At 39.2% G+C, this 13,201-nt stretch overlaps 1 protein-coding gene across 1 annotated transcript in view; it reads left to right on the top strand.

Annotated features, from left to right (window-relative positions):
- The window catches only part of esamb (endothelial cell adhesion molecule b), a 48,120-nt gene continuing 34,919 nt past the window's right edge, over positions 1-13,201 (top strand). The window contains exon 1 of the mRNA XM_071536342.1: positions 1-34. Coding sequence (XP_071392443.1) covers positions 1-34 — 34 coding nt within the window. The remainder of the gene's footprint in view (positions 35-13,201) is intronic.

The following is a 13,201-nucleotide window of genomic DNA, read 5'->3' as shown; positions in this document are numbered from 1 at the left end:
ATGCTCTACGTTTACTGGGTTTTTGCAGATGCAGGTGAGTCTTAATATGTCAAATGTCATCCTTCACAACTGTGTGCAGCTATCACAGCCTTATATATGCCTTTTTAAATTAAATTGCACAGCTCTAAAGTCAGTTTGTCAAAAAAGCACTCGCATCAAGAAAAAACAGCTTACCTTAGAGCAATATTAAAATCAGGTCAATGCTGTTTCACAAAGAAATCCTACATAATTTCACAGCTGACCATGTTGCCGAAATCCTCTTTGCTAATAGGTGCACACATTATCACTGAGAACATTACACATGAGGGGAAAAAAGATGTCTTGCATATTTTTGTTGATGGAATCCATTAATCTTATCCTCAAATATCCTCATCAGGTGTTTCACCTAAAAAATTGTGACTTCAGCTTCCCCATCATCCCCTGTAAGTGTAGAACTAATGAGCACTAGTATTGTATAGAAGTACATTGAGATGGAGTACCACCTGGTCCAGGTTTGGTTTTGAACTCACAAATTAAATGATATTGCACATTGAAGTGAGAAACAAAAAAGAAAGAAGAAAGAAGGAAAGAAGAAGAAAGAAGAAGAAAGAACATGGCATGCCATGACAGAGAAACTCGACAAAATTAAAGAAAATGAAAGGAAATAAATCTGGTATCAGCGAGATTCAACTGTAATCTGATATGTAATCGTTTTGAATATAGCTTTAGGAGGCACTTTTCTATTTTCTGTGACATCCTATTGGGTTCTGAGGTCCTCAGTTTCACAATAAGCAAAGTGTAATATCAGCAGTGCTAAGGTTAAGCAGCTGATTCCCTCTGAGGCCAGTGGAGTGTAGACTGTAAAAAGTTCAAAACTGCACTTAGAGGAAACAAATGGCAGTCTGCAAATACATTAATGAATAAGATCATATATGAAGTATAAGGTCTGTTTATCTATTGTGTATTACATGTGCATTCTGGGAGGGAAGAATGATGAAAAAAGCAAAAGAACTCACAGTAACAAGTGAAGGGATTTTCCCCCCAGAGATCCTATCCTCTTGAGTATAATAAGAGCAAGGTCTCCTTGCAATTTAAATTTAGACCCTTAAACAAGGCCTATTTCACCCATTCCACCCTCATCCCCATGATTTCCCATAATGCTGTAGGTTGATAGAATGTATTTAATTAAAGTGCATAGTGAAATTCTATTTAGGGATTAAGATCCTCATTTGTGAACAAGACCGAGAACACCTGGTATTATCTCCCAGCGCAGCGGTGTTAGCAGTGACTAATGCTCGGTTACTGGTGGAGGCAGCTGCTCTAATGAAACAAGGTAGAGGATATTATTTCGATAACACACCCATAAAAGGCCCAGGCCTTTCTGTGTGGAGTTTGCACGATCTCCCCTGTCTTTGTGTGGGTTTCCTCTGGGTGCTCCAGTTTCCTCCCATAGACCAAAGACGTGCAAGTTATTTGGATTGGAGACTCTAAACCGCCCACGGGTATGAATGTGAGTGTGATGGTCTGTATATCTGTGTTAACTCTGTGATGGGCTGGTGAACTGTCCAGGTTGCTTCCCTACCTTTCACCCAAGGTATGATGGGAAAGGCTCCAGCCCCTCATGACCCCTGAAAAGGATTAAGCAGATAGAGAAAATGCATGGAGACTGCACAGATACTTCAGATGTTGACCACTAGATGGCACAAATGAATCAACAAATGCTCAACGACAAAACACATGGTCTGAAATCTATGCAGTATTTAGGAATGCCAGTAATCCATCATTATTTTATCCAGTCACTGTAAAATGCAGTGGAACAACGTACAAAGAGGTGAGTATGGCCTCCAGAAAGAAGGCCAGCCATGCTATCAAGGAGCGGACTGTCAAGGCCGGGCTCATCTTCTACCATCTGGCAATGAGATAACAGCGTCTCCGCCATCCAACGCTTAAACAATGGACTTGTTCAGGAACTATTCAGGAGTGTGTTTGCTCCAGATAGCCACTGAAACTGGACACAAAATGGTGAGATGGTGGAGAATCTCCCCCAGAAACATTTCTTGGACCAGCGTCATTAAAGATTACATTTTTCTTACACGTTTCAGTGTGTGATGCAAAATAATTTATCCTTTTTTTTTTTTTTTACAAAGCATGAAAGCACAGGTGATGAAGTATTCTGCAATCATGTTGTTGAACAAATTTCTCGAAATCTGCCCCAGTAAAAATCTATTGAGGAGAAGACTGTAGAAAGGCCTGTGAATGTGCAAACTGTGCAGTGTGACAGTGTCACATTGGTGCTTCTCTCACACTACTACGGGCCATCAATAATTCACACATAACACTGAAATCACATTTCTAATGTCAAAGTGCACCTATATCCAAGTTATACATATTCATCACACACACACACACACACACACACACACACATATAGCACACATATATAGCAGTGTTTTTTGAAATGAAATGCACAGTATGTCCATAAAGATATCCTTAGTTCGGTGTTTGTCCTCCTGTTCAAGACTTAATAATTCCAGTATCATTCACACACGGCATCATGACTAGATAGACTCATGTTTCACTTTATCTGCAGCTGAATCATACTCAATCACATTTAAGTTCTGTTCTGACCGGATAAGATCGACTGTGGCTTGCACACAGTTTTTTAAAATCTTCCCATGCAGGTATAACCTTAAAACTGGACAAAAAATGGCTGACAATGTAAGAAGACGGGGAACAGCAGGCCCCACAATATGAGAACAACATAAATAAGTCAGGAGCCTGCCAGTCAGATATTAACTCTATTGAACCAGGAAAAAAACACACAAACACACACAAGGCCCTACATATCTGTTGCGATGACATGGCTGAATAAAGGTCGGTGGCACTCGTGCTTATGGTTTGAGCCTCAGTGCAGGTTAAGGTGAGGGCAATGCAGTCAGAAAACATGGGAAAGTTAATATAGTGTAATAAATCCATTACACTCCATTACTAAAACAACGCATTGGCCCACGTACATAAATATTTCACCTGACAGCCCATTTATGAGTTGAGCCGGGACTTCAGACTTACGTACATTACAATGTAAAAGCCCACAGTAGCTCCTGTTCTCTTGTATAAGAGTCTGCAAATGTGTTCCCATGAGACTTTTACCTGTGACACTTGATTCTGCTCTTAGACTCCTGAATTAGACTTTGTAATTCATCAGGTAATGCATGATAATTGAGTTGACAGTACTTTTATAGACCTAAGTGTATTTGGGCATTGTACTTAGGGGACTTTTTTCCCATTATTTTATTATTTCCAGCTAAATAACACTGGCCTATATAAAGCCAAGCCACTCCATTAAGAAAATAAAGGCATTTGATATTAAATACATTATATGTAAATGTAAATAAACTGTCATGGAGAATGAAAGGTATTTGTAGCAATATTGTCTTGTCCACCTTGTTACCCACTTATAGTTTTTAGAATTGGTCACTCACACGCACACGCATGTGAAAGTAAAGTAAGTCAAATATCTAGTTTTATCATTTATTCATTTTGTTCTGATTTAACTCTCAACTATATTGTGAAACAAAGAGACATTCAAGTGGAACCAGATGTTGAGGCCCTGTTTTGAAGGTTTCCAGTAACATGACTTTATATATGTGCATGAGCTGGGAGCATGGTCGGCATGTGCTCTCTCATGGCTTTATGCCAATTGGTTGAAAGTATTTAAGAAAATATGCATTGACCAATCACAGATCATTTCTTTGTCTCTTAGAAAACTATATAAGATTAAGTATTCTCAAACATATAGTTGGAAATACTCTAGAGAAATCAAAGCTAATGCTAGATTTATGATGATTAATGCAGGATGGCATACATTTTGCACCATTAAAATGAACCACGAGCCGGAAAAAAAAAATTCCTAACACATTTTTAGGGGGTACAAATTTTGGCACCTGTCTAACTCAACTGGCTGAGCATGGCACAAAAAAAACAGATTTTTCGCCAGATACTAAGGTCGTTATATAATCTATCAAATAAAAGATGAATAATGTAATTTGGGTTCGACAAGCTGCAGTCGACTGGGGATTGAGGGTTTGTCAGTCATTATTTGCCAGGGGGCGTTACCGAGCAGGCTCAGGTGTATACGCTTCCCTCACACTTAACTGTACAGTGTGAGCAGGACAAGGAGCGGTGAAGACACGCTGAAGTGGAAACGGGTGGCAGAAGTAAAGCTGTGGCAGACTGAATTCAACATTAAAACGAGAGAAAGAGGAAAGAAAAAAACCCCCACAGAAACCTCAGTCGAAATGGTTTTACCTTCCACCGGCTTCTGAAGTGCGGTGCGCGCTCTGCAATGCCAGCTATTGTTTGTACTCGGGATGGGAAGAGGAGAGAAACCGTTTCCAACCGCGACCTCTCTGGTTTCTTTACTGGACAGTTAATTGCTACCTGAAGACAATTAGCAACAGGACAACAAGCAGCAGTTGGAGTGCAGCCAGTTGGCGTCAAGTTTGAAGCTGGTGCTCTCTCTCTTCTTCTGGAGCAGCCGGTGGATGTTGCGCCATGGAGATAAAGACAAGATTTCGAGCCATACTGATGTTGTTATGGATTTTTCAAGGTAAGGTAATTAATTTGTTCGACGGTCATTAAAGTGGTTTGTTGCTAAGTGGTAGCCTTCAAGTGAAGTCGTAGCCAAGAGGCAGTTTGTGCAATTTCTGGAGACTTAAAGTGAATCCAAAAGAGATTTATTTGGAGAGATATGGGCTACTTTGAAAGGCAATGTGTTTAAGTCCAAAGCTACAAACCAAAAAAAAATCAAGCTTCCCTCCTCGAAAAGAGCAGTCTGCATTCAGGCTTTGAGGTCAAACTTCATGTCAAACTCCACTTTGAACCCACGGTTTATTGGAAAGTTAATGTTTGAGGTGTTTGAAGTAATACAACAATACACAGTTTCTCTGATAACCATCTTTTCACACAGACTTCGTGGATATAAAGGACTAATTTATACGTTATGTGACTTTTGGGGTTTAATTTGGATTTGATAAAGCATTTATGACCTTTCCAACAGGCTCCATTAAGGCATGATTTAGCCACTTTGCATGAATACACGAGAGACTGTAAATGTATTCAAATGCAGGACTTGGGAAATTTCTTTCCATCACATGTCCATTCCCAGAAGACTTATTGGCGCTTATGAGACGCTATTAGCCTGGTCAGATTCAAAGACTATCTCTTTCTCCATGGAAATTCTAAATTCAAATGCAAGAACAAGCGCTGACGAAATATGTGATTTTTTTTTTATTGCTGTGAATTCCACAGTGACTGCTGCTTGTGTTTTACCAAAGGTCCCCTTTTTAGCACAGAGTATACTCCCATCTTAAGAGGACATAATGTTGTTCCATGGTTGAATGGTCTGAAATGAATTTCAAGAAGTTAAATGTTTTTTTGTTTTTTTTTTACTTGTGAATATTATTGTCCCTTGGGAGGAAAAAACTTCAGTCTCACTGAAAGGGTAGAATATCATTAAACTTGTGGCCAAGAAATCCCTCTTGTCAGTTAGGATAAGGGTCACCTAACAGGCACGTGACCCTGAGTTTTGCACTTCAAGGACTCATAATTAGGTCATGTCAGATATGCACACTTGACCAATAGTGTCATCCCATATTGGCTTTTCACAGGTATGGCATATAATGTTGTCAACAATGCACTAATAAATTACTACACAAATTGATATTTTATTGATAATTTCCCATTGACACCAGACTTCTGAAGAAAATAACAATTCTATTCAAAATCCTAGCATATAAATTTGTTGTAGAATGCTATTTGGATATTAAGAGTGTGATTTCAATCCAATCACTATCTTTTAGTGGTCAGTGTGGAGTTTTTAAACTACTCTTTTGGAGCCAAAACTGACAACTATTCCTAAAGAAATGTTGATATTTCACTTAATAACAAGCAAACACAAAACAAAAATATCAATAGATATATTAAATACTACTAATTTTCCCTTATTGACATTAATACCCATATTCTGCATCATTCCATCTCAAAACAGCCCTTCTGGCTCTTCTGGCTTAGCCAATCCTGTTTCTGTGTACTGTGCTGTTAATGTGCTGTGTATCATTTATTACCAGACGCTGGCTTTCCTCCAGTGTGGAAATCAGAGAATTTCTGGTTTGGAAGCTAAGGCTTATGTTCATATACCTTTATGTTAGGATTTATTTAGTTCACACTGAGGTTTCACTGAGCAACAGTGTTGAGGAAGATGCTTCCAGAAAGTGGCGTTGCATATTAACCTTCAATCAAAGCAGTGTAACACTCAAAGTAGCCATAAATAACCCTTTCTATGGAAAGTGATGAGTTACTTTTCAATGCTGTAAAAAGCATGTAGGTCATCATATCGATTTAATAATGTAGAGGACACCTGTGTGTATTTCTTCATGGAAAAGCTTATTGGAGGTGACGTTACAACTTCTACCTTTCTTTGATTTGCCTTAATTGCTAAATGGAGTGAAATACATAAATTCATTGTGTTTGCAGCTCAGCCTGAGATATTGAGGACCAAGTTTGGTCACTCTGCACTCTCAGGATTGCTATGATGATCAAATGGATTTCTTAATTTGCATCATGGATTTCTTTTTACATCAGCATTGCTGGCAGCAACCAAGCCAGTCAAAAGCCAATCAAGCCTCACGTCAGAAACTTCTCACTTCGCAAATCAAACAATTGCAGCGCTGAACCGTTAGACCCGTCTGTCAGACAGGGCTTGAAATGAATAAAATAGACTTAGCTGGTATTGATGAAACAGAGCAACTCATTGGCTTTACTTGAGAAGACCCATAGCTAATTGGCCACTAAGCACTAAAATAAATCTCTAATACTCAGCTGACATTAGATTCCCTTTCATTTTTGATGATCTGACTGCGAACGCTGAACTTGTCTGTCAGCAGCGAGTCACGTTCTACTGTTGCCATACAGTTTGTCACATCTGTTGCTACAACACATTACTGCTAGCCATCAGACAGTTCAATTGGCCTAAGAACAGTGATTTGGTTGCAAATGGTCTCTGAACACAGTCTCACGTTTACATGCCTGCCAATTTGAACCCCCTTGTAAAACTGCCATTCTCTTTGGCCTGGGCAAAGAGAATGGCAGTTTTACAATCCTCTGATGAGGAAACATCCTGATGAGGTAAATCTTCTGAGTCACTTAATTGTGTTTATATTTATCTGGTTTCACTGGCTCAGACAGTCTAAGGTGGGAGCGAATTGACACCGATTTCTCCACCTTTTGTGAGTCTGTTGCGTACCTTGGTGTGGGTGTTTCCCAAAGAGAGACCAGTTGCACTCAGATGCTGCTGATTATGGTGGGATCTGAAGGATAGCAGCAGTAATGGGAGACAAGGCTTCAGACTCACACGGCCCCTTCCACCAGGTCGATGCTGTGATGTGGGTGGAGGCTTCCCATCTGGCACCGGCCTTCCACATGCCATCCTTGGTTATGAATTTGGCCAAACTTCCAAGAACCTTCCCCTCATCAGTATGAAGGTGGGGTGCCAAGGCTGTTATTATGCTATAGGCTGAGATTTTCTCTTCACTCGACAGGCTATGTGCTGTGGAATATTGTGGACTTCCCAGCTCAATTTGGGTCCAGCATGTAGGCAGCTGCTTGAATTGGATGGATGCAAAATCCCTGGTGTTTCTGAATGAATTGAACAACTGCCTTCTCCTCTCTGAATAGAAACAATGATGGGAATGTGACACGGATCTTATCCTGTTAATCAGTGAAATGCCTCAAGACATTTAGACAAGAATGCCTCATCCCCTTCAACCTGCTCAATGCAAGATGCAACTGGGGAGAGAAATGTCAGGCTGCTCAGTGTTTGTTTGACACACCCACCTTGATATCAAGTAGGGATGAGACGATTTGCTTATCTCACGATACGTTTTGATACATGATATAGGATTCACGATTCGATACAACCACAATATGATTTAATAAATAAAAGGTCAAGGACAACAAAGTGTGACACTGCAGAGTTATGTTTATTTCTGAGACACAAATCGTTCTAGCGATGGCATTGGCTTGCTAGAATGTAAACAACAATTTAAAAATATCATTACAAAGTGCAAATAATGTCATTTGAATGGAGTGTTTGTGAAACTGTGATGGGGCAGCCGTCTAATTTGTGATTACTACAGCAGAACAAAATGTAAATAATATCGCGATTCATTTTTCGCGATTCATACATATCGTCACATTTTTTAATTGCGGTATATTGAATTTCGATATATCGTCCCATCCCTAGTATCAAGTGAGAGAGTTTGGACAATTGTAGAGAAGCACATTTGATTTCATATAGAAAGTGGGTTTTTTTTGCATCTATTTGAAAATTCCTAAATTTTACATGGGAAATTACCAAGGAAGCTTTCTGAAAATTAGCGAGAATACAACCTCCCTTTTACTGACGAGTTTTGTGGCTACGAATCTGGCCCTCTGCTGAAGTCGGAAAGGGATTTGTAATCCTTTGATTTGCCTTTGCAGTTCTAACTATGCAAGTACAAGGTAGCCTACACACTCACTAGTGGTCTTTAGTGATGAGATTAAAACGTGACTAGTGACGAAGACTCGACTCCTCCTTCCCCTGTTTGAGTGGGATTAAAGTGACCTATGTGGAGTATGCTAGTTTCAAAGACTTCATCAGCGTCTCTATAGGTCTGCAATCTACTCTGTGTGCCATGAGTGCACCGCCGACCCTTGTAGTGGCGGTAAGCTCTGAGGATGTATACACAGACTGGAGGCAGAACAACCCACTATTATCTAAAGAATTGTCTCATGTACAACTAGGTCAAACTAATTGGCACAGTGTTGATTGGAGTCATGGAGCTGATATGACTCTGGGGCAGGTGATCTAAACAATATAAATGTGTTAAATTAAGTGTGATGGGTGTGGGCTGATATAAACACTGGCATAGGGTTGGGTTTTTTTTACACTCAAGAGTTAAATTAACACTGACGATTTTGCTGTGAATTGGCTGCAATTTTAGTGACAGTTTTTCTCAAACCTTCTGCATATCCCGTCACCGTTGCAGAGAGCGAAAACACATCCAGTAGGCTACTGCAGATACTGAACATTACAGACATAAAAAGCTTGTGTGTTGGCCTTTGAAATTATGCTCATATTATGCACACTATCATCACACTCACAAAATGTTCCCATGCTCTTGGCACAGTCTGCAACTTGTCATTGTAGGTTATGTCTGCTTTGTTGTTATGGAGGTAATCTCCCTATCTAATTGCATTTTAACCATGCACATTTTACTAGGTGCCCATGAAAATGAAATGTCTAGGTTTTTCCTTCACCTAAATGAAAGATATGAGACAAAAATATCAAAGTCCTCGCTTCAGTAATACATTTGTTGTTGTTGTTTTTCCTTTGCCACCTAACCTACTATTGTTGCCTTTCATGTTCATGCATTTAGCTTGCTGAATGGCTTGCTTTGATGTTAAGTACACTGGATTAATGACTTGCGTTCCACAGTACTGACCTTATCTGAATAAAATCATTCCTATATATCATCTATGAGTGTCTTGACAGAGTAAGGAATTATTTGGAACGACTGTGGCAATAGCACAAACTCTGAAGAGGATTTCGTAGTCTATTCATGTCACATGCATTTCCTATCAATATGGTGCTTTGCCACATACACAGCTCATTGGCTGTGGCTGTCATTTGATTATAATCGCCTCTTAATTTATTACAATCACCTGTTATTTTCCTACCAAGATGGCCATGTAACAGAATATTATTAATATGTAGAAGAAAGATCATCAGCACACTCCTCTCTCCATGTTTGTAAAACCTCTGTGGTTGGCCCTTATTTTGGTTCAAACTGAAAGAAAACACAGCTTCTTATGAGAGCAGGAGAGTTATTCATTCTGTCAGTAGCCTCGCCTAACCAATCTAGTGTGATGTGTTCATCAATATGAGTTTCACATTGTGACAGGCAATTCATTCATTCATTCATTGAAGATATGAGTATCTGAAAGCAGTCGGCCTCAAGCAGCACCAAGGCAATCACTGGTTCGAGTTCACCCTGCATTAGTAGAATACTCAAACTGCAAATCTAAAAACGGGATAATAACACCTTGATTTCAAATTAATGAATATCTGTAATGTCTTGACTGTGCATATTTGTCTTTGTGCACAGCTGTGTTACTGGAAAGCAATATAGCCTTTATTGCATTGCTACACAAGATTTTTAGTGGAATTCACAGAGATGCTGAGAGACAGATGGTAAATTTTGAGATTAGATTGAAAATATTAACCCATGCTCGCCAAATTCATGAACCTGAAAAACTGTGATGTGATGTCTAACCTCTGGAGCCAGTGAGTAATTTCTACACAAAACAACCAAAAATAATTTCCTCTATTTTCTTCTTGTGAATGCTCTGTGGAGGTTAGCTCATCCTGTATTTGGTGCCGTAACATTTTGTTTGACATTTCCAGGGGGCTTGTTAGTTTATCTTTACCACAGATTGGCATGCTGGTGATTTCAATAAAGTGAGTGATGATCCAAGTAAGTTACACCAAGTATAAAAACCTGTTTGACTATAATAATATCCTCAGTGTCTGTTGTTGCCTTTGGGCATTAGCTGGCATTGTCACCAACTCAATGCCCACTCCCACAGTTCAACTTGTGTAACTCCTTCCCATATTTCCTTTTTATCAGCGCCACGTGTCATGAACTGAGCTCCGATTTCAGCTTCATTGTGCCTTTTAAGGTCATTGCTTGTGCTCAGAGAGATGGTGTAATGGTGAGATGAGTGAGTATTGTTGGAAATTTGTCAATACTGATACCGGATTCTGTCAGTCAGACTCTATAATAAGTCAAATCTGTTGAATTTTAGCCATCATATTGGATTTAAGGAAAAATCCAGAATGACTGTCTTGTTTAATTGCAAGAGTATGGTTCAAAAATGTGCCGTAAAACTCCCTTTGAAGACTTTAACTGAACAAAGTGCCACTTTCTCTGGTCTAGTACAGCAATCTGTATGTTGTGTCGCCCCACAACCACTGGAATTGTTGTTTGACATTGGATGTTAAGGACTATGAATGGAAGGTTTAAACATACAGAAGATGTTTGTAATAGCTTTCTATATTTGCATGCATTGTTCCATCCCAGCCCCTGCACGGTGTTTACTGGCATTATTGAAATTACTTGGAGAAAGGACTGCTCAGGGTCATGGATAAGTTAAGACAGTGTTTTCCTTTATTCTGCAGCGGCATTCCTCTGCTACTTGAAAATTGCCCCAACTGCTTGAAAAAATCAAGACAATGACAATTTATCATCTGGCAATTCATCATGTTTCTCACTAAAAGCAAAAAATAAATATATTTATAAAAGTTGCAATACCATTACTGCATATCTATTATGCTATAAGTATTCAGTTAAGAGACATTTTCAAATCACATTCTGGGACCAGAAGTAAACCTTGGGCCCTAAACTGAAATTACACCTGTTCCCCAGCTCTACAAAAATAAATAAATCTAGCCTAAGGCAAACAGTTTAAGTATGCTGCTCAAGACCTTTGAGAATTAATTATCCTCAGCAGCTAGCAGGTAACCATCAAAAACTATTGTTACAATAATAAGCTTGGTAAGTAGCCAGGAATGTATTTTCCATTTATTTTGTACCTAGTCATTAACTGTCCAGACTTATCATTTTGTATCATAGGCAGCAGTAGCAGATAAGAGTAAATGGTAATGATCCTATTAGACTGAGATGGATAGGAAATATATCTAAAAATCGGCCAATTACAGAGACTAAACAGTATATGATAATGACACCTCTATGTGGCTCATTGAACATTTCGCTTAAATTATTATTATTACTAGCAGTAGTAGTATGTTGAGTAATCATTGCCATCGTGCTAAGGAACCTTAGTACCTTGCTAAGGAGCAGTACCTGCTTCATACCCACACTATTGAAATTATGCTTTAACTCTTTTACCTGTACATCATTATGTTTCATATTCCATAGTAGTTGTTGTTTTTTGTTTCTTTAAAGATTTTTCTCTTGAATTGGAAAGGGCGATAGCAGAAAAATAAAATACATACAGTATGAGGAGCAGAAGATGCAGTCATAGGAAATTAAACCTAAACCCATATGAGTTTGTTGAGTGTTTCTTGAGTGTTTTTTCCTCCGAATGGTTCTCATAATGGAAAAGCAACAGTGCAATTCATAATAATATATTTAGTAATGATACTCCTGAGAAGTTTAAGCGGCGTTACTCGTGTTTGGCTTGATCTGTCTGAAGTTAACAAGTATAGTAACAGAAACCCTGGAGGTGGATCCTCTCAGCATGAATTGTTAGTGAGGCTAATGCCAAGTTAGCATCGAGGCAATTATATTTGCTCCCCACAAAGCAGCCACAACTCACCTCACTGACAGTCAATATTTCACCTCATTAACTCCCACTGCTCACTAAGTTGTTTCACATGTTTACTGGATACACATAAATGTTTATCAGCCTTCACACTTATTCCTTTGGTGTCAAGCTGTAATAAAGATATTGTATTTTTCATGTAACATGTTGTTGAGTGATTTCGGTAATAATACATGGGTTTGGTACGCAAATGTGGGATGCATACAGCCAGTGAAATTGAATGTGCAGTAGTGTATTTGATATCTCTCACAATCAGATGAAAGTGACAGATGGAGCCAATTCTTGAACTTTATTGTAAAAAAAAAAAATATTCTGTTCGGTAAGTTAACCAAATCCATCTGTAAACCTGCTTGCAGTTTGTGACTGACTAAAATACATATCCTAACATAATGAAACACCAATTAAAGACTCAGTGCAGTGAATCGTAACAAAGCACGGGCCGATTGAGCAACTGCAGTAAAGCTGCTGGCGCTGCAGCCTGACAGGAGTGTTTCCCCGTCACCTCTCCATCCATGTTCCATCTTCATGTGACTAATGATGTAGCCGGCGGTGACCGGACCGGCTCGGCCACCAGGGAGACGAAACTATCAGGACACTTAGCCAGGAACTCTGCCACAATCTTCCCTCTCCGCCAATTACATAGTCATCTTTCTCTTTGCTTATCTCAGCTATCTTAATAGTATCTGGAATTGTCATTGTTCTGCACAGAAAAAGCATGCAAACGAGATATGTTGAATTTATACTAGCCGCAGGTTTCCCCCGCTGAGCGTAGCCCATA

The sequence above is a fragment of the Centroberyx affinis genome, unplaced genomic scaffold (assembly GCF_046629955.1).
Source record: "Centroberyx affinis isolate AG114_WGS23_722 - 3 ecotype Tasmania unplaced genomic scaffold, CSIRO-AGI_Caff_v1 ptg002859l_1, whole genome shotgun sequence".
NCBI lineage: Eukaryota > Metazoa > Chordata > Actinopteri > Beryciformes > Berycidae > Centroberyx > Centroberyx affinis.
This window is presented reverse-complemented; position numbering and strand designations above follow the sequence as displayed.